This window comes from Thermochaetoides thermophila, assembly GCF_000221225.1.
Source record: "Thermochaetoides thermophila DSM 1495 unplaced genomic scaffold scf7180000011816, whole genome shotgun sequence".
Lineage (NCBI taxonomy): Eukaryota > Fungi > Ascomycota > Sordariomycetes > Sordariales > Chaetomiaceae > Thermochaetoides > Thermochaetoides thermophila.
In genome coordinates, this window is record NW_006383032.1 from 1,046,437 (window position 1) to 1,073,428 (window position 26,992).

Consider the following 26,992-nt stretch of genomic DNA (forward strand, 5'->3'; position numbering starts at 1 on the left):
AGGTGCCCTTCCACCAAGTGAAATTTGACGTGGTATTACCCTTGAATTATGTTATCATGGTTTCCAACCTCCGCGTATGCAACCAGAAAAGGAAAAAAAAAAAAAAAGAAACTAAGCTCATAGTCCCACGCTGGTAGCCTCAATCTTACCCATCTCCCATCTCCTATGCATCCGACAAAAGCTCTGAGTCTGTTGAGATCAAGCGTTTCGATCCGAACATAAAACATGCTCTTGCTTTTCCCCCCAACTCTCACAGCTTCACCCCCGTCCTTTCCGTCTGGGCACTTTCTTTGGCCTCTCCTTCCCTCTCACCTCGCCGTTTGGCAGCATCCTTCCCCTGCATCTCATCCTTCTGGTCTCGGCTTTTCCCCAGCAGGAAGAGATCCAGTTTCGCCAGCTCTTCTTCATCTCTCGGATCGCCCTCGTTCACAACTCGATTCAGAGCTCCATCGTCGAAGGCGAACCCGTGCCAGAGCAAGATACCGAGAAGACGCGCATACTCAACCGCCTGGCGTTTCTTTTTGTTGCAGAGCCAGGGCAGCATGGCATTGAGTTCGTCCCAAAAAGCCTTTCTCAGTGCGTCAGCATCGGGACGATAGTCGATCACCATTTTGTCGTCGTCTCCACGGCAATGCCGGCAGGTCAGCAGCGTCTCGAGCCCGTACAGCCCCACGCCAAAGGGCAGCCACTCACCCTCAGCCCAGTCGACGATGCCCCTAAGCACGACCGTCACCCTTTCGCTGCCCGCATCGCCTGACCTAGAGTCGTTATTTTCGACCAGATCGACCAGGATGTTTTGCGGGCAAAGGTCACCGTGCGTCACGACCCATGGCAGCTGCTCGATGTGGTCGAGTGCCGGCTCAACCTCATTGACTATGGGCCGGAACCGCGCAGGCAGCTCTTCCCCGAGCTGGACCACTCGCTCGCGAAAGCTGCTACCGATCCGGCCCAAGGGGATGCGCCGGCCCTCTCCAAGCTGCCCTCGGTGCACGTGCTGACCAATCGGCCGCGCAAACAGGTCTCGAGCTAGCGAACGGACGAGGTTTTCTATGTCGAGCGTGGGAGTATTGTCAGGACCAATCCCTCCATACTCCCTCGGGCTATTTACGTGATGCTGCTCTAAGACGACCGAGAGCGGCTGGCCCGGCATACGGCTCATTGTATACACTAGCCATCGGTCGCGATCGTCATTCGTACCTCCCTCATCACCCTCATGCGGGATGATCTCCCCGTCACCCCAGCTGGCTGGCCACACGAGCCATGGCTCCATTCCAGCCGCTGATACAGGTCGGGGCACGGTCCTTTCTAGCACTGGGACAGTGGGAACCAACTCTCCCAGCACGCGCCGTGCGGCTGCCGCGACTCGAACATCAATCCGGTGCCGCGGCGGGCGCAGCTGCACGACGGTGTTCCCCCGGATAAAGGTCTGGGAACAGGCGCCTTGGTGGGGAGCCAGACGCATTCGCTGGGGCTGGCTGGGACCTCTGCCGCCGTCGTTGGAGTTCAAGACGGATCCGCCGGCAGCCTGAGCGGCGCGTGGTGCTTTGGCGGAGGTTGGGTCGGAGGGATGGGAGAAAAAAACGTCTTCTGGTGTGATTTGACTGACCATGATGAGGCTGTTGTGTGACGTTTTATTTTGGGATTAATAGGACAAAATCAATGGGGGAGCGCTCGGGATCGGAGACTGCGGTCTCAATGCTCCAGGACATGGCAGTGGGAGGGCAGCACAAGACTTGCCGAGCGTCCTTCGTGATGAGGCCGTAACGTCCCAATGCCGTGGTTGGCTGGCTTAGCACGGGTCTGCTGCATGCAGGCGTCGTGGAGGGTATGGCACATGGAGTGAGAAAAGCATGTGATGACTGACATATGCTTCGCAACGACGAAGGAACCCATCGATTTCATCTCAGGCCTAATACAGTCTTGTTGTCTTCTTCGGATACAGGACAATCTCCATCATCACCTTGCAGACAATCTGGCGGGCCTACGATGCCGAAATCAACCTCTTCACACCTCTCCACAAGCCTCTGAGCAGCCCACCGATGAGATCGACGAACAATAGCCTGAACAACGCCTTAATCCATCCTCCCTCCGGACGTCCCGGCACAAGGGCATTCAACGTTTCAGTAAGAGATGACGCTGCCCCTTCCTCTCTTTGTTCCTGTTCCTGTTGCGTCATCCCCTCCTCCGGCTCGTGACCTGACCCCGCAAGAAGAGGGGTCTCTTCCGGTACAGCCTCGGCCATTTCGGACTCTCCAGCGTGTTGTTCCGCCTCTTCTGGAATTTGAAGGCCAGGGTCAGCTTTACCTAGTTCTCCTTGTATCAGCTCCTTCGAACGAGGCCCACGCTCTTGTTTGCGGGGAGGTGAGACCTCTCCCGACCCAGGAGGCGTTATGAGTCTCATTCCAGCCATTGGCTTCACTGTGCGGGGACTGATGCCATCCGACAGGGCGACTCCTTCGTCTTCAGCGGTAATTTGAATCGATGGGGGTCTGGCCCTTGTCAAGGGGTTGGGGTTTGAGAAGACGATGGGAGGGGAAACAGTTGTGGGACCCTGTTGCTGGCCCTCCGCTGGTGCAGTGCCTGGAGAAGGCTCGTCTGCCTCTAGAACGGGTGCCAAAGGGGCAACTGCGGCATGAATAGCAGGAGTGGGCGTCAGGTCGGCAGATGGTCTTCTCTCATGGTCTTGCTTCCTTGACGATGGAGCTGCTTGTGATGCTTGACAGGCGGGCGCAGTTAGAATGTGCTCTCCAGTGATGTCCAATGTTCCTCGACGAGAGGGGGATAAAGACCGAGTCCCGAGGAAGACCTTCGTAGAAGGGCTGGTCGGGGCTCCATCTCGGACTCAAGACGCGCAACTACATTGAAGATCTCCTCGCGTTCGGAGGGGAACTCCTCCAGATTTCGGGTCATGCATGCTGTACTGGTGTGGATCAAATTCCTCGGTGTAGTCATTGCCAAGAGGCCCGTCATCTTCCTGCATGCTCGTTGATGGTACAACCACCTCTGCCCCCTGAAGGCCGGCACACTCGTGGGCGAAAAGGGGTGACGTTTGGGAGATGAAGTCATCGTCTCTCTCTTCACGGAACTCGAGCCGGAGACGGCTGCCTTCGCCAGCAGGAGGTCCCAGGAAGTATGTATTTTGCTAAGGTTGTCAGTAAGGTTTCTACTTCTGACTGCCAGAAGATAGACATACCTCCTCTTCCTGGTCAAGAGCCGCAGCTGTATCAGCCACCTCTGCCGCTGTTGCAGCAGCTTCTGAAAAGCGACGAGACGACTGAAGGGGTTCGCCTTTCGGAATGTTGCTGCCTGGAGATTCGCGATCGGGTACCTCTTCGTGAAGAAGAGCGGCAGAGTCGGCCACCTCCGCCGCGATTTTGGCGAAGACTGCCGTATGGGTTTCCGAACATTGTGCTGGATCAGACTCGGTAGGCGACTCTTGAAGATGTTTGGCTGCGACTTGAGCATATGTTGGTCGCCTCTGCCTTGGTTTAGAGAGTCTGAACAGTTTTAAAAAGTCAGCACATGCTTCCTCCTTCTTCTGTCATTATCTGCACCTACGGCTTAGGTTGCTTGTCTGGAGCTGTCATCTCTAGCACATTGTTCTCGTTGCCAGCGGCATCCGTTATCGTAGGTGTATTCTCGTCGCATACCCATTGGTCACCGTTTCCAATACGGAACTTGTACTGGATCTTTGTGCCGGGCTTGCCATGGATTGTTTTCGTAAACTCATACCCATTGTCTCCTAGACCCTTCTGGTCCATCTCAATGGGTTCCCATGGCGGATCGGAGAAAGTACCAGCCACAAAGACGGGTGGCACAGTGCCTGGTTTGGAAAAGGTAATGACAGTGCGAATGTTGTCTGCTTCCATTGCTCTGTACGTACTTCAGAGACCCGAGGACCGTAATTGAGAATTCTTGACAGTTACAAGGCGGAGATAGGATGGATCAGAATAACTCTCAAGGTGTGTTGTGGGAATTGATTCAAAAAAAAAACAACACGATGACAAAACAGCGCTCGTCTTCGAAGCACGCCACTATAAAGGACTCAGGGCGTCATCTAAGAGACCATATAACAGAAGGTGCAAAAGCGGGACAAACCGGAGCTTTGACAATGACCTGGAGCATGGGTTGAGTGAGAAGAAAGCGTACAGACTGTCTTTGGCTTAATCGTAAACTGGGCAAGGGAACCCAGGGACGACATTGCGGAGACAGCCTCATTGATCAAGGTCAGTCACTGGTGGCTCTGACACGCATCTCTCTCCCTATATAATAGAGAGCATTGCTTCACTTTCATTCAACAACAACTCGAGTCGATTGGATAAAGCACTCGGCAACAACTATTCTGACCCGCATCCTGCTTACCTGATCGATCCTGCTGTTGGTAGATTTTCATACAGATCCCTAGCTCCCTCTTTCTTAACAGCGTAAAGTGTTTATCTTGTTGAAGCCGGTGTCTCGAGGGGGGTTTAGGGGGTCTACCTCGGGAACATTGTGCTGTAAACGTCGCGGGGTTCCTAGAGAAAGTAAGGGGGGATACTGGAAAGGCTAATGATCAAGAAGCCTCAACCCTTCAATGGGTGCACGTGGCGCTGAAGCCCGCACCTCTGGCGATGGCAGCAGGACTCGTCTATCAAGTCAAACTTCCGGCCAGAGCTTTGCTCGCATCAAATTGCAATGGGACTGAGCTAAGATTTCACCTTGATTTCGACTAAGAAGTGCCGAGCTTTCATCTTGCAGTGCGCTTCGATGTACTTCATTAGAAACAACAATGCTAGTAGGCACTCCCATTACAGTGGCAAATGCCGGAACAGATGACCACAGAGATATGGACTTGAGGTCAAGCTTTGAATTCCGGATTATAACAGATGAAATTGGACAAGCGTCGCTGAGAGGAAACAATGAATGGAGCTCATTGCGGGGCTATTGTGGGGTAAGAGCAGCGGTTGACAGCCTTGGCACTGTGCAGATCCCCCGCATTTGCGGGCACTTGCGTCATAGCCCGTTTTGTGGGCGGTCAGGAGCGGCAGAACTTTTACGTCCAATTCTGCCACGGGTCACCGCCTCGCCAGCACTTTTTTCTACCCTGGAGACGGGGTGGAGCTCCACAGCTAGAACCTCGAGGGGCGGCCATCAAGGTTTTGGCACAGACATCGACCGCATTTCGAGCTTCGCCAAACTTTGGGAATTTGGTCCACGTCCCCAACGTCGATCATCGAAGTTTATATAAAGTTATCGTCCCGAACGGTCGTCAAAGCCGGTCTTGCACGGTTTTTCGCCTTCCTCTCTCCTCCATCAGGCACCTTCAAGACCCTGGTGCCTTACGGATACATCACACACTTCGTGTTGTCCACGTCAAGCGCTCCGATACGCCGACTCAGTCCGCCCCCATGGCTGGCCTACCACCTGAGACAATCCATGTGAAGCGCAAACGTGGCACTGATGACAACCCTGTTGACTTTTTGCGTCCGTCATCCCCTGCCGCATAATTCTGCACTGTCATTCGTCGTCGTAGCTGCCCTACTGACAGCCAAGCCATAGGCCTTGAAAGAAGCAAGCGCTACCGTCTGTCTGGCGAGAGCGGTTGGGTCTATCAGCGCAAGGTTCCCGAGAATGAGATCACCCGCCATGTGGTCGAACCCGCAACCTCTGTGGTCCCGACGATCCAGCCCACCAAGAAGGGCGATGAGCATCGCTTGCGAGGGGTGACGAATAAGGGCCGCGATGTCCCCGCTGCCGCGCGAGGATCGACTCCATCTTCGACTCCTAAGAGTACTGGGTCCTCTGAGACAGTCACGACAGCGCAATCCGAGGGGCAAACAACAGACCAATCACCATCGGATCGCATTCGCCGATTTCACTTGTCAAAGGCCAGCTCACTCCAACTCACCTCTGGCGTGTCCAAGAAGCGCAGTGCCCCCGCCGTATTCGTAGAAAGAGACGCGAAAAAACAGCGAGAGTCGCTCAAGAGTCTCGTTGAGGAACGCAACATCACAGTTACGGAGCATTCTTTGAAGGGACTAGAGTGGACAGCTGCACCCGCTTCGCAAGCACCTCCTGCTAAATTGAAGCGCCCCGGACTTCGCGCTCGCACCAAGCCGACAACGAGTGCATCTGTAGCAGAGTCTTCCAAGACCGGGACCCAGACCGAGACCTCTAAGTCAGAATCTCAGACAAAAACTTCCAAACTCCCCCCCTCCCTGCGCAATCGTGAATCCGACGCCGACATGAACCAGCTCGCCCGTATTATGGATAGTTGGACGCTGGAGGAGATCACGAAGAATTTGGACCGCATGGAAGAAGATAAAACGACATCCAAGTTCAGTGCCCCATCTCCGTACAAGTCGAGGTTCCGCCCGAAGGCCCCTAAGCTACGCTGGTTTGAGCGCCACCCAGAAGCAGCCGCGCAACAACAGCAAAAGGGGGTTAAGGGTGCCGAGAACATGAATATCGACGTGGCGGTCGCCGATGGCGATGTGGCAGACTCAGATGACGATTATATTATTGAGACCTACGAGCGTGTGCCCATCGAGCGGCTACATGAAAAGAACGTGCCGGAAGACAAAGTTGGATTACTGGTGTTTGACTCGGAGCCCGATATGGTCGAGTTTTTCTATGGGAACGAGGAGGATAGTGATGATCAGTTCCCAGAGGATGAGGAAGACGAGAACGGTAATTTTTTTTTTCACCGAGATCAAACCCGTTGAGTGAGTTGGGGAACTGACTAGGTCGTACAGCCGAGAACTACTATACACACGAGTACCCAGATGAGGATCTCGATTGGGATGACGAGCTCGATCGTGATCCGTATCAATATACGAACCAGAACGCGTCCGATAGGGAAGAATACGACGAGCGGGATTTCATTGATGAAGTATGGGATCGCTGTGACAGGGAAGATGATGATGACAATAAGGGAGGAACAGAGGAGTTACCTCCGTGGAGGCCGCGATGGTAGGTGAAGGACGCAGTTTGTTAGATGGCATGCTTGGTCAGGTAATTATACTGGATACTTTTAATCAGCGTGGTAGAAATTTCAATTCTAATCACTAAGTTGTTATACTGTATTGTGTGCTTGCTTGCACCTTGGCTGATTTCCTGATATCGCTGCAACCTATCCAAAAACAAACTTCCTCAGTCATGATGGCTGAACAACCATTACGCAGCAGGGGACTTCATGTCTTCGTGATAAAAGCAAAAGCAATGACACGCGCCCCTGAGCTTCGCTAGCTCGAACAGTTAAACAAGCCTGCGTCATGGCATAGGCTAATGGATGATGACATTGTAAATAGGAGAAATATTCGACGGAAAGTTGCTTTGGAAACAAATAGGCATCAAAGTCATGGAGGAAATGTTGGAACCGAAAAACCAACTTTCCCATCCCGGTACATAAAGACAAAAATCAGAGAGCCACCAATCCTCATTGTCCGACACACCCATGTCCCATCCAGTCCAAAAACTTCCTCCCAGTTCGCCTAAACTTAACATCCTCATCGTCTTGAAAACATCAAGGGAGCTAACAGAGAAAACATCGCGAGACAAGGAGGAACATTTCGCAAACAAGCTTCACAACATTTACAAGGATAGAATGGAAGAAAGACAAGGGTAAGAAATGTACATCGTGAGTGAGTGAATCTCCCAACATGATATTAATAGAAGGAGGTCTTTCAGTCCCGTACAAACATAGTGGAAGAGAGATGAAGGGCACAAGAGGTCGAGGGGTTAATTTTTTAAAACATTCGTTCCATAGCGTTGACGATTGTGCTCAGCAAGCCTCGCGTGCTTGGCTGCGAGCCATTCATCTCTCTGGCAACGTCTCTTCTCAGCTGTTGATGGGATCAACTGTTAGCATGCTGTCGATAAGAGACTGTTGTGAACAAAACTTACCCAATTCTTTAGCCGCTATGCGGTGTTCCATCCTTACCCAGTCATTCGCCTCATCCACCAACTCTTCAGGGAACCTCTCCATCAGGGGCACCTCGCCCTGCCTCACAGGAACATGCATCGTACGGTATGCCACACCCCGGTAGTACTTGTACCCCACTGTCGACGACCCTCCCATCTGCGAGTTATGATAGTTCTGCCCACTGCCAACACCCGCTTCTTCATCCTCACCTTTCCCATCACCTCCTTCCCCCTGAACCCTGCTGTCCTCGGATGTCGGGCCTAACAGCCCTTCCTCAGCGGGGTCGACCAGCACCAGCAGGCCGTCGGCCGTCGTAACGGGCACATGCCAGTTTGTGCGGTAGTAGATGCACTCCAGGCCGCCGACAGTGCGTTCCCGGTCGGGCCAGCGCGCGAGGAAGGCCGTGCGAATCTGGTCCCAGCTCATGTGCAGGTCTACGCGATGGTAAATGACGAAGGCCTCCTGCTGGAAGGGATAGGGCTGGTTGTTGCGCTTGCGGGTGGCGGGAGAGGGCAGGGAATGGGACAGGGCTGAGACCCCAACAGCGGGCTGAGAAGGTGTGGCTGTTGTTTGAAGAATGGGTAACGGCTTGCTGACGCTAGTTGACGGGATGAATGCGGCTCGTGATGGCGGTATTGCTGTGGTCCGTGGGGGCGTGGTGGTTCTAACGGCAACGCTGCTGAGGTCATTGCTTGCGAAACTTTCAAGCTCGGCGATAATCAGGTCAGTGTTGTCCCGTAATTGTTGTTCCAGCTGGTGAGAGGATCGGGGGGAACCAGGCTGTCGCCAGCAACGCTTGGTAATGCTTCTACGTCCGAAACGTCGACCACGTAATTCTGGGTTCGCGCAAGCGCGCTGATTTCGTCCTGGAGCAGAGAGAGATCGCGTTTTGAGTCTGTCAGGAGAAACCTGTCGAATGCCCCATTCAGGAGATATGCTTCTGGTCAGGTTGTCAAGTGAGAGCCTACGAGCGGGCGTTGGGATTTGCCAAAATGACTCCTCTGAAACGGAGAGCGACCGTGGTGCGTCTAGCCTCCAAGTCGAGAAGGGCGAGGACTGAAAGTATGGAGATGGCACTGGAGAGCCGCAGCTGGGAGTCGAAAATGTGGGCGAATCTCCTTGGGACTTCGGCGATGGGATGTCTCTAAGGAGCGTAGAAATTGGAGGAAGTCGAATGATATTATTAAGATTTCCAGGAATATACTCGCTGCTGTCCACATTCTCATGACCGGCATCCCAGTCAACATCCACGATTGTCGGGCTTCGCAAGCATAGCTCGTGAACGCCAGGGAGCTTCACGTTGGTGGAAGGCATTCTAACTGGCCGGATGGAAAGCTCCTTTGGATAAAAAGTGAAAGAAGCAGTCATGACCAAAAGCTCGTGAGAGAGATATAGGTTGATTTCCTAGAATTGAACACACTTTGTGTCTGAGATGTTTTTGCTGTTTAACCCTATGTAGAGACGGGACACAGTTGCACAAGAAGGCGAGTTGGGGGGCAAAAGAGACTCGTGGGGCATCTCTATATACAAATCAGAGGACATGGCTTACGAACGCTAGCCAGGGAATAGAGCGGTTGCAGCCCAAACTTGCATCAATCATGTTTTCCACTTGCAGCCCCATGACGATGGCGATCTTCCCCAGATGCACGATCCAGCGAGCATTCAAATTCAGAAAAAGCTAGTAACTGTGTCCATCTTCCCTGGGAGGAGAATATGAAGTGGGGTGTGACTATCCACGAGCCCCTCACAGAGGCCACTTCAGCCCAAGACGGAATATGCGGATAGCTCAAGAGACACTAGCTGTCAACAGGTCAAGCTTCGAGTATCTGCCGCATCCGTGACCGTATCGTACCGCATGTCCCTGCGAGCCACGAGGAACCAAGACCAAAGGCGTGGGCTGTGTGTAGTTGAGGCAACGCGAGGGATAGGTAACGCACGAACCCTCTTTAAAACGATCTTTGGGCTTCTCACGCAAGGTTAAAGAGAAAAGAGGTCATCCCATGCATATGGCACGAGCGGAATCTGCCCAAAGTGTGAACGGTGATCTCGCGGTTGACGATGCCGCCGATCTCGATGGGGTATCTGAGCTACATTGCTCCGCATGTACTTGGAATCCCCGAGCTTGCCATTATCTACATTGAATAGAGACCATAGAGGGAATGATAAAAAAAGCTGAGACTTCGTACCAAAAGCCATAGGGATGTGTCCCTGTCAGCCACAAACCCCGACTCGGTAAACCGAAGCGGGCTTGAGGCCTAGTGACATTGCTTATGACAATCCTTTCCATTCTCCCAGCATGTACCAAGACTTTGGCGTATGGTGTAGCGTAATGCAGAAGCGACATCGAAATTGCGAGCCCCCGAAGGTACACATCCACTACCGCGTCCTAGAACCTGGGTTTGGATGAGTTGTACAAGATGTAAACACTTCCTGCATCATCACCACGGGTGTGATCCGTGTGGACGGGACATCCGGTTAAACAGAACAACAGATATTGATCAGCTTCGGATGACCGTGGACGCAGCGACGATAATTGCATTGCCACGGATCTAGTTTCCAGATTCCGCAGCAGATAGCGTTAAAGCAGCCGTGAGGCAAGCCCTGTCTTCTGTACGCAAGGTTGGTACCTAGCTATTAGTCTCCAGGCTTCTTGTTGGGAGAACGTCTGCAGCATCGGCAGCAGGTTGACGGCTCGAGCGATCCTAAGGTTGCACATGCCAAGACACGATCGTGGCCGATCCAGTGGCCTTGGCAGACGATGATTGGATGGAACGCCGAGGGGCTCCTGCAGGCATTGCCGGGATTAGCTTAGCAGGGCTGAGCCGGTGGGTCCTCTCGAGAGTTTCCGATCTTGATTTCCAAACAGCTTTGGTAACGAGGTCGTTCTTGGAGCGACTCATACGCTGACGTCTTTGATCACGATCAGTAATTATCTTTTTTCCTTTTTTTGAAAACAAACGAAACAAACCCCCGTTTTCAAGATTTGGTTTTTTTCGATCATATCTCGAGCGCAATAAAGCCTTACCGTACGGTCACTTATCAGTTTATTACTTCTGACCTAGAGCCTCGCCAATTATGCAGGCTGGTGTTTGCACTGAACCTTCTTCTCATACTCCCCGACAATGTTTGGCTGGGAAAATTGCCAGTTGCACAGTATCCGTGTCTGAGAAGGAACGAATCCACTGGTCTGCAGTCTTCTCTACCTGGAGTCTGATTCAGCTGAAGAAACTGCATACTTGGATCCTGCAGGGTCCAAACAAATGCGGAAATGCCACGCCATGGGGCGGATCTTGATCTTTCGCCGCCCCCTTTTCACACAATCTTTCCCATCACTGAGGCCGACTTTCCCATCTACTACATATAGCTGTCAGCATGAGCTTCTCGGATAAGTTTGTCGGCTTTGTTCTGGGTCACACTGCGGTGGACCAGTCTTGGCTAGTGTTATCTGCATGCTTTCAGTCTGGAAAGCGAGGACTCGCCCCTCTAAGCCCTCACCCCTCTCTCGACTGTTTCCACCCAGATTGGCGATGATCGTCGGGTAAACCTTATCGGACTGGGACGGCTCGTAGATCAGCCAGCCCCGCGAGTCCACACTCCGTCGACGCCACTCTTTTCCCCGCATCACACAGTCTGGATTTCAGACGGCCTCCTATGCGAGATCCAGCATAGCTACCTCCGAACCTCGGGCATGGACCAGGGGGCTGCTCGTGTTACCCTGTTGCATGCCATGGAACTGTCTCGGCTAGGGTGAAGAAATTCGTTACACGACGGCTGTCAGTAACCTAAACTCCGGCGTCGCACAATCGCCACAGAAATCTGTTTTGCTGCATGGGAAGATTCCAGTACAGAATGCCTGTTCTACGGAAGAGACTTGGCTTGGTACAACCTCAATGATGGCATTCTACGCTTATATACCATGCTGTGCATATCTTAGGACGAGGACGAAAGGGATACCGTCCTGTCTGTGCACCAGAGATCCCAAGGCAACTGTGGGTTTATGTTGACAGCAAAAAAAAAAAAAAAAAAAGGTCAAATAGGTGGCATATTCTGGTTGTCATCGCTTTTAACGACATGGCGGTTAACCATAGCTAGAGCTTGCCGCGCGAATCGCTGTCCTTCTGTCCCTGGGAATCGCTGGCCGATGTTAAGCTGAATCCCAGTATCCCTGCTTTCCTGGAAACCATGTGCTTGAAAGACTCATCGCCAGAAAATTTCCTACTTGCTGTTAGGCTGCTTTCCACTTATCGTGCATGAGGGAGACTAACCATCCTCGCTCTTCTCCTGCTGACAAATGGGAACAGTCGCTGTTGAGCTCACAGTCCCAACCTCCGGCCACCCCCTTACCTCCACGCCAGTCAGGAACTCTGGAGCAACTCTCGTGATCGGCGCTGTCGACTGCTTTGTCTTGCTGCTCGGATCCGGTTCCCCTGGACTCGGTTATAGGTGCGCTTCGGCGACGATAACGGCTGAGACCGCATGTGAAGCACCGAAAATCTTCCTCGTCAAAGTCATCCGGCATCAGCCCAGTCAACACTCGTCCTAAGGCAATGACAACAGCCGCATGTGTGCAGAGCAGCACCGAGCGTATGCCATCCCTGTCGCATTGAGCAATAACTTCTTTGACAGCCACTGCTACTCGATCATGGAGTTCGTTGATCTCTTCTCCCATCCTGTTCGGCGTCACCGCCGACACATAACTCATATCGAGGAGATCTGGGAAGAGAGGTTCAAGCTTGTCAAGTGAGGCCGGAACAGGATGCTCAAAATCAGCTGATCCATACCACTCTCCTAAGCCCGTCTCTCCGCGAACTTTCAGAGGCTTATCGGGTGACGCGGCCTGTGCCTTGCGCACAAAGGGCTCAATGGTCTGGAGGCAGCGATAATACAAGCTCGAATAAACACGTTCAATGGGGGGGTCGACTTCCATGAGTCTGACGGCAAGCTCTTTGGCCTGATCAACCCCGTGTGCTGTGAGCTCTGGATCAGCAGGCAATCCTGTGGGTGATCGAAGGTAGTTGGAATAGTTTCCATTTGCTGGGTCGACAAGCCAGTTGGACCGAAACTGGTAAATGGATCTCTCTGTTAGCCTAAAATGCTTCAACGATCGCCTGGGAAAAAGGTGTAAGAGCGCTAAAGAGCTTGCTAGGTTTCACAGACAAAGCCACCCGCACTCGTCGTCCCTTGACACGTTCCAACGTCTTGTGACCGACAAGACAAATAATGACACATAGATTCATAAAGCTTCCAGACGGGCGAAGAAACGAACAGCCACAACATCTGAAACAGAAAAGGATGGATTCAAACCAGTGAACGGGAGTGACCCACCCCATGTCGGGTAACGTAGATGACTTCGAGCGGCATGGCTTTCCTCGCTTCTGCCCTTGTCTCAGTTATCTATGGTCCGTCTCGAAGGTGGCGTTTGAAGGGCCCAATCGCTGTTCTAAGATCCTAAGACGATTGAGTTAGCCGATGGCAAAAAGCAAGCTGCTGCGTCTACCTTGCATGCAATTCAGCTCAACAGGCATCATGGCAGTTTTGACCAGACAGCGCCCGTCCACCGAGATAGAAACAGCTTCTCCCATACAATGGCACGGTTACCAGAACGGCAACCACCTCACACAGACATCCCAATATAGCCTTACATACACACACTCGCGCGCACGCACACACAGCATGGAGCTATTGCAGTCTCCCTCCATTTTTCCGACCCAGTTGCGTCGGAAAGAAGTTGTGGGCGGCCGAATGAGACATGACCAGGGTGAGAATGTGATGCTAGAAGATGTTCTCACCTCTCCTCTCCTCACCTTAACCACCTATACAAACAACATCGATCCAACACTTAGCTCCAAAACAAAGTGTTGAAGACCGACGAGTAGTCCTGTCGAGCGAGCGAGCCGATCCCTTGCATTGACTCCCCAGAAGTTAATCAACTCGCCATTACTGACAAGACCCCCGGAATTGCTGAGACTAGCTCGTGTTCTGGGCCTACAGCTGCCTCAAAGTACTCGCTCCCTGCTTTCACAGATGTTCACTGTGTTTACTTGGCTTTTTCCTTGTCCTGTTTCAAAGGGGGGGGGGGCTCAGGGGATGGAGGAACGACTCGTGCATACGGGGAGAGAGTGTGCCCCAAGAGAGTGTGCAATGGTGTGATATGCAGATGGCTCTCAACGCCATGGAATGTCCCGAAACCTCAGGACCTGGGGAACTTTCCACCGTGAGATCTCGGGACGAGACCAGGACGTGCCACGAATTACGGGTAGGGGAGGAAGGAAGTTCGGATCTTGATTCCAGGATACGGTTTGATTGGGACTCTTGCTTGGATCGGGCCGCTCAAACGATAACTCTTCGTGGGTTTGTTTGCGATTCGCCTAGGCGCTTATGTGTGCGTGCTCGTGGTGCGTGCATTCATTTCATTTATAATGGGCCAGACTGCCCATATCGACCAGTAAGTTCATGACATACCTATCGGTGTTGTGTCTTTGGTGTTGAGTCTGCTCGAACGAGGGGCGAATTGGAGTTATGACAGGACTTGGGACCGGTAAGGAGACTCTCGGACCATTCTGCTTCTTCCTCTCTCCAGCCTTTCTCTTCGGGGATGGGACTAAAGCCAGGTGCTTCCAGGATCAGGTCTCCCGGCAACTGATGAGTGATGGAGCCTTCCGTTCTGTTATCCTTGGCTTCTGTCACCTTGTCAGCATAGCTTGTCAAACTGATTCAGGCAGCTCAGCTTCTCCTTTTATAACCAAATTGAGCTGAGGGAGCCGAAAAGAGAAATGTTTTCTCAGCTCATCATAAGCCCAATCAAGCTCAGTGTTGAAGAATGCAGCCAAAAACGGAGAAACAGAGTAAACCAAACGCTTTGGAATAAGCCAAGTCCCCAACTTCGAGAACCGGTGAGACAAATATGTATGCATGCGGCTGATACAGTGTGCGGTGGGCGGGCGGTTAGGTAAGTATCCGTCCGGACCACACCCGATATAAGGGAAGGATGTGTAGTAGGGTATCACAAAAAACTGTCGGATAGAGGAAGCTCCTGCAATGCATGTTCTCATTCTTTCTCAAACCAATTCAGTATTCTGGACGGGAAATACAGAAAACAGGATGAGAGCAATAGTAATGTATGCAGGGCAGCAACGGTGTGATGTGGCTGGGAAAGGAGGAGTGGGCGGCGGGAAAGTAGAAGAATATTCACGTTTGTTCTGAAAAAGAATTACCAGAAGCCTGGAATAAGAGGATAGAAATGATACTCATACAGCCGACTGCAATGAAAATGGGCAAGGGAAAGGAGGATGCAAACTCGTAAAAGAGAGTGCAGTGGCTGAAGAAAAGAAGCAAGTTACCTACAAAGCACAGTGAATGTGAGAGCTCTCCTGCGTTAAGTCCGGCTGAAGTCAGACTGGAGGCCTGATAACGACAGATGATGAAAGAAAAATGAGAGAGAAACTTCAACAAAAAGGAATAAATCGCGACCGGATGAATGTTTGTGCAACTGTCTGCTCGGGAACCAGAGACTCTATCCAGGTAGGAAGGGCCTTTCCCACGGGACCATTTGGAGGCCGGTCCATTGACGGAGCCGTCTTGTCGGCGTGATAGCCGCCACTAGAGCGGGGAGCCGAGGCATTGGGAATTTAGAACCCACATATTTAACCCTAACCCTGGTAAAGCCATTTTAGTTTTTTGCCCCTGAGATCCAAATAATAGTATTGTTAATAAGCCCTATGACTAAACAGGCCTCGATTTTATGGAACAGACTGGGGAGTGAGTTTAGATGAGAGTTTAATTCGGACAGTTGACACTCCGAAAGTGCTTGGAGAAACCTGCACTTGACTGCATGGACAAGACTCCTACGTATGTCTCATTTCACACTGATTCTTCTTCCGCGGCAAACCGTGATGTACAGCTCAGGTTCACGCCCCCCACAACTACCTACAAGAGAGGAAACTATCGTGACCTCAACTCCTTCTCGTGCTCTAACCAGAAATTCCTACACTCCCGATGACCCCAAAATTCAACCCACCATTCCCCAAACAAATCTTCCACGTCCACATCTACCTTTGCAACCCTCTCATCCCTCCTCAGCCCGCACACCACACAAGGCTTCGGCGCCGTGGGCACCCCCTTCGCAGTACTCACCACAAAACCATTCACCCCTCCCCCTCCCATCTCCGGCACCCGCAGCGGGCGTTCCCCGGTCTCAGCACCCAGCTTCTGCGCAGCGTTCACAGCCGCCACGACACCCCTCAGCCGACCTACCACCTTGTCCTTCCATACGGCCAGCACCTCAGCCGTCTCGCCGTCCTCCCTCGCCACCTGCGATTTGTCCAGCCCCGCGAGCTTCATGCCCCTGCCGCCGCGGGACGCGCCGGTTGCGGCTGAGATGGACATGCCCTGCGCGAGGAACTTGTCGCGGTGCCAGCGCAGCTTGCGGCCTGCCATGATGCGTGCTGCGACAGTAGCAAGGGCGAGGTACCCCCGGAGGAAGGTGAGAGTTTTGGGGGAGGAGACGACGGCTCGGTAGGTTGGGGAAGAGGGAGGGAGGGTTAAGAGCGGTTTGAGAAGCGGGGCGGAGGTCAGGTCTAGCAGGGATGGGAAGAGGGAGAGGAGGATGGCCGGAGGGGGGATGTTAGTTGGCGGAGGGCCGGGTTTGTCGTCGGGGACTGAAGGGGTGGATATGAGATTGGAGGAGAAGAGATCGCTAGTGTCAGACTTGTTGACGGTTGCTGTGTCCTTTGGTGTAGTCCACTCTTGCCAGTCTTCCCAGTCGGATGCTGCTGCTTTTGAAGCTGCATTTGACTTAGGAGCAGTCGATTTGGAGGGAGCCGACTTATCGGTTGGGTCTGGTAGGTCTTTAAACTCCTCCCATTCTTTACAGAAGCTATCGTTCTCGATGGATGGCCATGCCGTGACAGGCGATGGTGACGCAGTCTGGGCATTTTGTGCAAAACTAGTCGCTGTGGGTGTCTTCACCTGGAGCTCCTTGAGAGCGTCCGGTTTTCGTTCTTGGAACGAGCCATATGGAGACTTGGGCGCCTCTGGATATGGAGATTTAGGCACCCCTGAGGACAGAGTTGCCTGAATGTTTAAGCCAGCATTGGATAAGGTCAATCCTGCAGGCTGTTTCTTTGGTTGTGCTGGGGGTGGCGTTGACGTTGGTGTCAGTTCCAACGACAGAAGGTCGATTGAAGGCTTTGCTGGTGCAGAAATATCTGGTAAAGCAGACGCCGGCTTCCCTGTTTCAAACTCGCCAAAGTCGTCGTCCTCATCGAGGCCATTCTCGAAGTCTGCATCAAACAAGACATTTGGATCGGGATTGACGGCTGGCTTTTTCGGCTGCTGTGGGCGTTCAGTTTCCCAGGACGGCCTCTGCTGCCAGGGTTCCGATGCTGGTGACTCCAGGCTAACATCCACGAGCCTATTTGTCAGCATATCAATCGTTGGAGCACGCACCGGCCGTGTCCGCGGCTTGTCCTGGTCGTTGTTGACAACAGGGGCTGGCTGAAAAGGAGGAGGAGGGTTGGCCTGAGCAACCTCAAACTCACCCCAGCCCTCATCGTCATCGTCCACAGTCGGCGACTGCTGCTGAGTGACTTGAGATGGCCGCGCCTGAATCACGGAACCCCCAAGGGAGCCAAAAGCACTTAGGTCCCCCCAACCGGTACTTGCCCGCTGCTGACTTGCAGTACTAGTGGTCCATGGACTAGACGGAGTAGGAGTAGTCGTCGTCGTTGAAGACCGCTGTAGGTTCTGTTCTTGTGATTGTAGAACGGTAGGTTCAAAACTAAAAAGAGAGAAGGGATCACTGGGGTCCTGAGCTGTGTTCTGCGACGCAGAGGAGGTTGAGGACTGAGTCGATGCCCCAAAGGCCGCCCATAGATCAGCTGACATGACAGAAACAGGTGCTCGACGAGCCTACTTCTCCACTTCTTGACGCTTTGCTCCACAGAGAGAAACAATGACAATAGTGGATGTTGCAAGAAAGTAAACACGTCGCAGTTTTTGTCAGGTCGGATGGTCAGGATCGCGTTCAAGTCGTAAGCGCTGCGGCTGTTTCTCCTCTTGCTCCCGGTGTTGCTACCCCTGGCTGCTGCACTGATCCTTGTTGCGGGTAACGGCGTCGCCTTTTGCTGGGTTGCTGGGTCTGTAGCACTTCTCAACGAAGGCTATGGCATAAATGTCATATGTCCGGTTTCCAATTTTTTTCTGGATTTTTTGGGAGCTATAGAACGTCAGCCCGGGTATTTTTGGTCAAACCATGAGGATGCGATTCGAGATTCGTGACATGACAAGCAGCCAGTTGGATGAGGTGCTGTCGCTCCCAGACAAGAGCTAGGATCAGGGGCCCAGTGGGGAAGCTTGGCGTGATTTTACACTGCCGATTGGCCTCACGGGGGATCGGTTCCCAAGCGGAAGCCCCACCGATGATCCCCGCGACCAGCGCCACGGCAGAAGGTTAGGTAAGGCAGCCTCATATCAATCACTTCTGTGCCATCTCATCAGTAACACCGTCCAATGCCTCATTCATTTTTTCGCATTGACCATCCATTTTCACTTTGCAATCGAATAATCCAGTCGCAATATAAAAGTCAGATACGTTGAATTAGTGGCGCCATCGCAAATTTCAAATAGTTCGACTATCACGCGTAATCTGTACTTGTTTTCTGGAGATTCGATTGCTTGCGTCTCTCTGGACGGTCATGCGAAGAATCCCGCCATGAGATCGCTGACAGAGGCAAAGTCCGTGTTTCATTCACTTCCGTTTTTTATTTGCCTTGTTTTTTGTCTTGTCTTGTCTTGTCTTGTTTTGTTTTGTTTTGTTTCTTGAATGAATGAAACTGACCTCCGTTACCACCACAGGTCAAGATGGGAGGAAACGTTCAAGTATGGTGGTAATATTGAGAGTCTGCAGAATGCCATCAAGTCCAACAACATTTCCAGCTCCTCCACAGCAGGGCTACGATCGATCTACTGGAAGGCCTTCCTCCTATATCGCAATGCTCCAACCGATCAATGGCTTGAGCTCACTCGCCAGGCGCGTTCTTCATATGCTGCCCTGTGTGAAGAGCACCTAAGATTCATCCGCCATCCCGAGCAGCTCGCAGCTGTCTCTTTTGACCCTCTGGCCGACGATCCTGATAATCCCTGGAATTCCGTTCGCAGGGACGAGGCTGTGCGGGCAGAGATATTGCAAGATGTGCGCAGACTGCCAGACGAGCCATTTTATCACGAGGAGGGAGTCCAGCGAATGATTCTCGACATCCTTTTCCTCTATTGCAAACTTAACTCACGAATCGGGGGCTATCGGCAAGGGATGCATGAGTTGTTGGCTCCTATTGTCTGGGTAGTTGCTCAGGACGCTGTCGACCGCACTCCTCTTACAGTCGATGCTGGCAATGACACTCTTATTGCCGAAATGCTCGACTCCGCCTACATTGAGCATGATGCTTACGCTCTCTTCTCGAAGCTGATGGAGAAGGCCAGTACTTTCTACGAGACAGAGGGCGAAGGGATCAATGGAGAAAAGACCAAGAATACTATTGTGGAAAGAAGCAAGTACATTCATGAAGTTGCCTTAATGAAGGTGGACGAGGAGCTCGCTACACATTTTCAGAACATCGAAGTCCTTCCACAAGTATTTCTCATGTAAGTGATATCTTGATGTTGATGAGATTCAGGGCTGACCCTCACAGCCGCTGGATCCGTCTACTCTTCGGCAGAGAGTTCGAGTTTGACCAGCTTCTCACACTGTGGGACACACTCTTTGCCTTTGATCCCACTCTGGACCTGGTTGATCTCATCTGTGTTGCTATGTTGCTTCGCATCCGCTGGACCTGTAAGCACACTCTTGAGAGCAGCGATCAAAGTGTGACCAAACTGACCACCGAGAAAGTACTAGAAACCGACTATGCAGGCGTCCTTCGGCTATCTAGACAATACCCTTCTCCTCCTCCACCATATGGACCTCATACATTCATCGAGGATGCCATGTACTTGAAGGATCACCTTGATGCCACTGGAGGCGCAACCTTGATCCTGAAGTACAGTGGCAAGAACCCGGTTGTCAAGACGGCCGAGCAACCCAAAAGACCCCTTCCGAACACCAGGACACCATCTTTTCAGAAACTTAGCAGCCTACGGCAACGTACGCTGGGCGCCAGGTCCCCTTTGTCTGTTTCGGCAAAAATTCTGCAGCAGCCCGGAGCTGTTGAGGCTTTACTGCAAGGGGCGGCAAAAAATGTCATGGAGAGGAGCGAGAAGTTGGGCATCAACAGAGCTGTTCGTGATGCCATGGGTGAAATCCGGCGTAATGTGCAAGGTTTCCAAGAAGTCCGCAGTCTATCTAAGGGAAACCGCTCGTCTCCAGTAGACAATGGGGAACCCCTCGTGGAACGCGCAGTCACAATGTCCTTAATGGAGAGAAAGAACCGCAAGTTGGCCGCTATGCTTGGCGAAGTGGTGGCCAGTCTCAAGTCTCTTGAGGCGTCTGGGCTCCATGGTGAGAAGTCTGAGCAGCTCCAAGTCATCAACTCCGCTGCCGCCAAAATTCAATTTATCCAGACCTTCCTGGAAGACTCTACACTTGCTTTGCCAGAAGACGACCTCCCGTCTCTAGGTACGCTCAGCCTATCATCATCCAAGGGAATCAACACTCCAGCAATCGAATTAGACACGGCTCCGTCCGTTACTCCATCATCGGCTGTTGAGGAAACAAGAACCGTTCTCTCAACTACACTACCCAACAGAAGCGTTCAATCTCTCCCACTACTGACCATATCACACTGTCATCCAGCATTAGAAGATCCAGGCAAAATGGACACCGATCCACAAGAATCTGACACCCTCCATCCCCTCCAGTCCGAGCTCACCAACCCATCTAGTTTGGGTTCGTTGGGCTCGCAACCAGTGCCAACATCGAACACACCAAGCGTTGTTTCCGATACTTTCCCAAACCATGCAGGTAAATCTGTGTCTGAAGGCCTAGAACTGCAGCAGCCTAAGCCCACTATCCCGACTCGCTCGACTCTCGCTCAGTCCTCCTTCGCCTGGATGCTTGAGCCAGACACTACCTCTTCTTCCTTGTTTCCATCTCGCAATCGAACAACTTCCTCGTCTTCATCCACATCTACTTCACCATTTCCGAATTCTTTCCCATTCACAAGCCTCAGCCGACCCTCATCGAGCGCCGGAGCTAAGCCTGAATCTACCACTACAACGCCGAAACGTGTCAATTCTAACAGAGAGAAGAACGCATTCCTGTTTGGAGAAGTTGTTCCGAGTCCCGTCAATGTGGATGGTGATCCGCTTGGGGCTGGAACTGTCGATGAGAGAGTCCTAGTGGAAGACGGGATCTTTGGGTTAAAGAGTCTTAGTGGGACAGGGGGTGCAAAGAAAGGACCATTGTAATTGTGACTGGAAGAGAAGAGCATGAACATGGACTATTTCCCGAGCTGTAATCTATTTCTTTTTCAGGCCTTTTATACGCCAAGACCGTGGTGGTTTTTTGTAATAGAAGCTTGTCCCTGGCTACCTGATTGTGGGTGTGTGATATTACAATATGCCGCACTTGCCCAACTGAGCTACACTTTCCGATAACATTGAATAGAACTTCTACAAATTCTACAATGATATTCCACTCTAATTGCTTGGTATTTCATTTCAAGACGGTTCACAGGCAATTATCGGTGAAAGGTAGCTTCAGTGTAGCCGGAAAGCACAAACCCTTCAACTCCGGGTTGGCAATATCAAGGGTGGAAGGCATGTCAAGCAGGGAAGCTAGATCAGATGTCACAATCCATCGCAAATTCTGTTGACTAGTTTTTTTTTTCATTGACTTCAATGGAAGCTGTGTTATCACGCTTCTGTTCCTACAAACCCTTCAAACCCCCTCGCCAGTCCCCAAACAGATCACCGCTTGAAATTGTCTGTTGTCGTCTCTTGAAGACTTGGGTTTTCAGAAATTTGGACCTTTTCAGGGCGAAGTCATATTTTTTTTTACTGAAGTTGCCCGTATGATGTATATCCCAAATTTGTCTCAGATCTATCCTGGTGTTATCCTGCAAGCTAGACTTCAACTCCTAAGGCCATACCTAGGTATGTTCGTCCCGTTCTAAGCTGCCACCAAGCCGAGTTGGTCTCTCATTTCTCCTCGCTTATCACACAAACTGAGGGCACAACTGAGACACCCTCCACACAACAGACATTGAAGTTCGCAGCAGTAATCAATACCAGGCAGTCAGGATCATGCTGAACTGAGAAACTGAGACAGGAACAACTGGTAGGAACCACGGGAGAGTTGAGGCCTTGGGTTTCTAGTCACATGGCTTACCAACAAGTCTATGAGTATGACGGAGATTTTAGCTTCCCTTTTTCAACGGCGGGAAGTCCTCGTGTCGCTCATTGGCCGTAGCAACCCCCTTCGTAAACCAGCTGCAAAGTTCCCAGACTGCCCGGGTTGCAGTTCCTGGTTCATAGTTCTTTGGGAAGGCTTTCCCGGTCATCTGCCGTCCCGCATCTGATGCATATGCGAAGTTTAGGCCGACAACGAACGCCATCCGGCGAGCAAACAAAAGCCCAAGAAGACCATCCCATCCCTAGAGAATCAATGCCGCCTTTCCATTCCCTCGGGCATGGGTTTGCATGGCAGGCAAATGCCGGCCAAGACTATCCCCAGATCCGAAACGCAGGAACAACTCAGTAACTCGTCATCTCCTCACATACAACTAGCGTAGCTTGCTGCACAACTCGTCAACGTTACCACCACTATACCGCAGGGAGTCTAGCGCAGCATCCCAAGACTGCGGCTTGCGTCCGTTAAGATACAAGGACTCCAGCAGAACGCCACTACGGCACAACGGAAGCTCCCTCAATAGAGCTGAGTGTTACAAGAATCTTGTTCATATGCATTTCACTTTACCATGTTCCGCAGCCACAGCTTCAGATATGCATTCCTAACCAGGGCCACGAACATGTTTCTCTTGATAGGTATGACACAAACAAGCTGCGCACAAGAGAATCATGTCATAGCCCTGAGTGATAAGGCCAGTAGCTAGAATCGACAGATAACCGCACGACGTTATGACTGCTGTCAAAACGTCACTGGATGAGGTTTCAAGACGGGAACTTAAAGCCGGAGCATAGTACGAAGTTAGTGTACGGAACAAAACGGCAGAAAACAGTCCAGGACAGGCCTTGTTTGGCCATCGTAGTGCACGGTGATGCGCAGGGATTGTTAGGGTATGATCGCCAAGTTTGTTAGTGGATAAGTATCGTGGTGTAGGCAGCACAGCTATACACAATTGTACTTCAGACCACGGCTTACACAATCGCAACGTTGGTAGGCTGGAGGGCTGAAAGGCCAATGCAAGATGATCAATCGATGTTTGCCACTGATCTTCCCTTCCATTTTAACATGCTCTTTCATTGTTTCTTCATCTTCTGCTACCACAGAAAAGTTTGATAGAATAGAACAAAGACCGACGTTCCTATCAGTCAGCTGAAAACCATCATCAAGGCTCGAGAGAGAGAGTCGGTGAGGAATTCCCCACAACCAAACACGCTGTTGTGCGTAGTGTCTCCGGAAACAGCCGCGCCAAGAACCAGGCCGTTGTCTCGGAATTATTCAACTCTTAGATAGCTATGTAATATCATAAACATTACCAACAAACCTTGTCTTTTGAACGGAGAGGGTAGAGGAAATGGCTGAGACGCACCATCAAGACGAGATGCCGGGCAGAAGAGCCAGCGTAAGGCAACGCAAGGCAATGCCAGGATCGCAATCCATCCCAATGCTCTGCTGCAGATGGGTATAGTTCCCGTGAAGCCATGTTCATGCCGCAACTCTGCAACCCTCAGGGAAATCAGTAAGTTTTCCAATGGGAGCAGCCAGCAAGAGAGGGGTGTGCGCTTCTTGGCCTTCTTTGGATTGTGCTGGCTGCAGTGATGATAATTGGCAGATGGGTAGAAAACCTCCGAACAAGGAAAGCAAAAAGAAAGTTGCAAGGCGCCAAAAAAAAAAAAACAAAAAAAACCCTCTCTTTTTGGGAAGTGGTCTTGCCAATTCAACCAACCATCAATTCACCGACTAACCTTGGTTCTTTCTTCTCAGCCTTTTCGCATATGATAGGCTACTAGGGTTGACGAAGCCGACATCTGCGTTGCCGCTATCGTGAACTGTGCCCCCCACGTAGACAGACGCCACAGGAAGATCTTCCATTGTTCCTTGCAGCGAACTATGAACTCCGTCAGGAACTCCTATTTTCCAACATCATCGCCAACAAGCACCGTATACACACTGACTTTACAACAGTCACCTATACAGTACGGATTACAGATGTGCTTGTACATAATCCAAATATATCCAACTTTGGTAGGTAGCATCAACACACAAGCAAATACCCCGGAATGAACACAGGAAAGCACAGACGCTAACGGAGCATCCGCAGCCGCGCGGCGCGCGGGTGGTCTGCCGACCATGACAGCTTCATGGTGGTGTTCCATGGAACGTCGTCCATTCATTGTCAGCCGTTGTGTGAGCACAGACATCTATTAAGGCACCGACATTGACTAACACATTGAACTGGACATGCCGACAGAGTCTGTTCACCATCGATGGAGGGAACTGCATCGATGGTCCAGTTGTTGTTTTTGAAAAAGTACACCAGATGTAAAGTCGGGCAAGGTGAGGACAGCTGTGCTGTTGCGGCATGCAAACAACATGCTGTACGCAAGTATGTAGGGTCAACAAGTGGCAGTCGCTTCTTGAAACAAGACGACGAAACCTCGGGAGGGAAACCATTGCAGACAATAACACTGTCAGAGGTAAGTTGAGGTGGACTTGACGCTACATCAGGTAACGGTATGTAGCCTTGGTTCACACCACAACTACCCACTTGTATGTAGAGTGTAGCATCTGGAGCAAAAAAGATGACACCGTGCCATTGACCTAGGTATTCATTGACAGGTCTTTTAGAGTTGAAACAACCCGAAAGAAAACAAGCAATTGCAGCCGAGGACAAAGACTTGATGCTATTATGTCATCAGGGTAAGGTCGATGAGAAGCCAAAATAACTTTCAATCCTCAGTTGGAAGAATTGGCTCATATTCATGCTCAATTGTCAACAAGCGACACAGAATATCTCCAGCTTCATCATCCGCGGGTCTTTTCAGTGCCAATTACCGTCCGTATGGGCAAGCGAGCGGGGTTGCTGCGGCTCGCACTCGGCTAGAATCGTGGGGGAAGATGATTTGATGATGCCCTCGGGTGTTTTCTTCTGCCCAGCCCTGTGCCCGCGCAGTAGCCCAGCGACAACTGTCGCCGTCGCCAGGGGTCGGGGCTGGGCGAGGCAAGGGGTAATTTTTATTTTTGTGGAGGGTTCCTAAGCGAAAAAAAAGAACTCCACCCTGGGAAAACAACCCAAGCCTGAAAGTGAGCTGTGGACGAAACAAAGTGGATGGAACGAGCTCCGAGCAGTTGTTCCTCTCTTCTCATTGGTGCTGTGCCACCTGCTGTGTTTGGAAAACATCTGGACAACACGAACTCTATTGTTTCGCTGGGCTCCTTCGATGGAGCTTCCGTTTGATTGTCAATTTGTGCAGGGCTGTGTGATAATTTTGGACAGGAAAAACTCCGAGTCACTAGTCAAAATAGTGCCAACGTTAGTTTTACCACAAATGGGAGATACAATTGAAAAGAAGCCTTCGAGAACATGACGCGTTGAGGCAACGACTTCGGTGATCTCCAGGTGGCTGTCTGGACATCTCACGTGTTCTGGCTTAGCCGTAGAGTCTGTTCTCTTGCTTCGCAAGCCTTGCCAGCAGTCGGCACATGCGGTTGGCTGTCGGCATGCGGCTTTTCCGGGTCCCTGGCGCTGGCTTCGACGATCAGACTGCTGCAGGCGCAGGTTGGGAAAAAAAAAGCCTTTGTCTTCTGTCCGTCACACCGCTCTCTCTGACGATCTTGGCCTTTTTCTTCGTGCCTGACGCCGCAAAGAAGCCAGCACCATGCCCCGCTGAAGTGAGCGAGTTTCTTTGCTGTTGTGTCTGCTGCTATGCGCGTGATGGATTAGCGTAAAGAATGTCTCAGGGAACCGCCTGCTGAGGTAATTCTCATGATTTCCAAGAGAGAGGTTGCAGGAGAAGGAACGGAGCAAAGCGCTAGCGCATTAGGTATTGGGTCGCTGGTTGGCTGCGTGTACAGTAGGTGAGCACCTTGCTGGTCGAGGTTAGCCCGACCTCACCGACGGCGGATTGCAGAGGTTCTGGTGCCGGGGTCATTGTTAGTGCGTCTGCAGGTCAAACTTTGATTATTAAAAGCCGTTGAGCCGCACGAAACCTCTCCATGAGCTTGAATACACAGAGAGAGGTGCTTGCAAAACTATATAAAAGACATGGATTAACGTTTTGATTGAATGCGAACTTTACAGCCTCTTCGATGCTTGGGATTACTTGTCAGTAACAACACATTAAGCAGCTCGGTGATATCATCAGGATAACCACCACCATGCCCAAGCCCCAGGGTGTGGGGTGCGAAAGCACGAGAGAATTGGCGGGGCTTGGGCCACTGACAGGGTTTAATACCCTTGTCTGTTCAAGGGTCCTGGTCACAGGCGGATAGCTTGACGATCTTTGTCTTGTCACCTAAACTTCCGCTGTCTGAAAGCTTGTGAAAGGAAGCAAAAAGGCGAAGTTAATGGTTCAAACTATTCACATATCCATACCAGTAAGAGACTTATCAGAAGTTTTCATGACTGGGCCAGTAACCACCAGAAAAAAAAAGCCAGTGCTATTCTGCTTCAAATCATGCCCAGCACCTTTGCTTTTTGGTCCTCGTATACTTTTACCTGGCAAGGCGATTTTAGTTTGTCTGTGGAGGCTTGACTCAGCGCAAAGCTCCGGAAGCGGCCCCGGCCGCACATGTCCCGAGGGAAAGAATCCAGGCTGGGCCCGAGACTATCTGGTGTACCGGTCCCGCGGGTCGAAGCCGGTGGACTTGAAAAGAAACTGCCGGGATGTGCTGCACAGTGTCATGATACGGGCCCGGAGCTCTGCAGCAATCTCCTGAGCTTGTACAGAGCTTTCACCAACATATAACCT

General features: G+C 51.6%; 6 protein-coding genes and 1 pseudogene across 7 annotated transcripts; 2 read left to right on the forward strand and 5 right to left on the reverse strand.

Annotated features, from left to right (window-relative positions):
• Positions 1-250: 250 nt before the first annotated feature.
• CTHT_0023810 (uncharacterized protein) lies at positions 251-1,609 on the reverse strand (the record flags this gene model as incomplete). The annotated part of the gene is made up of 1 exon (XM_006692781.1): positions 251-1,609. One exon carries the CDS (start codon positions 1,607-1,609, stop codon positions 251-253), a length of 1,359 nt encoding a protein of 452 aa, XP_006692844.1.
• A 372-nt stretch (positions 1,610-1,981) lies between these two features.
• On the reverse strand, positions 1,982-3,869 carry CTHT_0023820 (uncharacterized protein; the record flags this gene model as incomplete). The annotated part of the gene is made up of 4 exons (XM_006692782.1): positions 1,982-2,715; positions 2,860-3,142; positions 3,194-3,497; positions 3,559-3,869. 4 exons carry the CDS (start codon positions 3,867-3,869, stop codon positions 1,982-1,984), a joined length of 1,632 nt encoding a protein of 543 aa, XP_006692845.1.
• A 1,518-nt stretch (positions 3,870-5,387) lies between these two features.
• CTHT_0023830 (uncharacterized protein) lies at positions 5,388-6,955 on the forward strand (the record flags this gene model as incomplete). Its single annotated transcript, XM_006692783.1, has 3 exons — positions 5,388-5,463; positions 5,539-6,669; positions 6,735-6,955. 3 exons carry the CDS (start codon positions 5,388-5,390, stop codon positions 6,953-6,955), a joined length of 1,428 nt encoding a protein of 475 aa, XP_006692846.1.
• A 772-nt stretch (positions 6,956-7,727) lies between these two features.
• Positions 7,728-9,217, reverse strand: CTHT_0023840 (uncharacterized protein; the record flags this gene model as incomplete). The annotated part of the gene is made up of 4 exons (XM_006692784.1): positions 7,728-7,823; positions 7,922-8,656; positions 8,731-8,798; positions 8,872-9,217. 4 exons carry the CDS (start codon positions 9,215-9,217, stop codon positions 7,728-7,730), a joined length of 1,245 nt encoding a protein of 414 aa, XP_006692847.1.
• A 2,774-nt stretch (positions 9,218-11,991) lies between these two features.
• Positions 11,992-13,264, reverse strand: CTHT_0023850 (putative transcription initiation factor; the record flags this gene model as incomplete). The annotated part of the gene is made up of 4 exons (XM_006692785.1): positions 11,992-12,052; positions 12,169-12,187; positions 12,248-12,965; positions 13,229-13,264. 4 exons carry the CDS (start codon positions 13,262-13,264, stop codon positions 11,992-11,994), a joined length of 834 nt encoding a protein of 277 aa, XP_006692848.1.
• Positions 13,265-15,844: 2,580 nt separating this feature from the next.
• Positions 15,845-17,788, reverse strand: CTHT_0023860 (putative transcription initiation factor; the record flags this gene model as incomplete). Its single annotated transcript, XM_006692786.1, has 1 exon — positions 15,845-17,788. One exon carries the CDS (start codon positions 17,786-17,788, stop codon positions 15,845-15,847), a length of 1,944 nt encoding a protein of 647 aa, XP_006692849.1.
• Positions 17,789-18,614: 826 nt separating this feature from the next.
• Positions 18,615-21,093, forward strand: CTHT_0023870 (annotated as a pseudogene; the record flags this gene model as incomplete). The annotated part of the gene is made up of 6 exons: positions 18,615-18,637; positions 18,758-19,543; positions 19,591-19,733; positions 19,797-20,513; positions 20,691-20,783; positions 20,957-21,093. Coding segments are annotated over 6 exons (1,899 nt in total).
• Between the last annotated feature and the right edge of the window lie 5,899 nt (positions 21,094-26,992).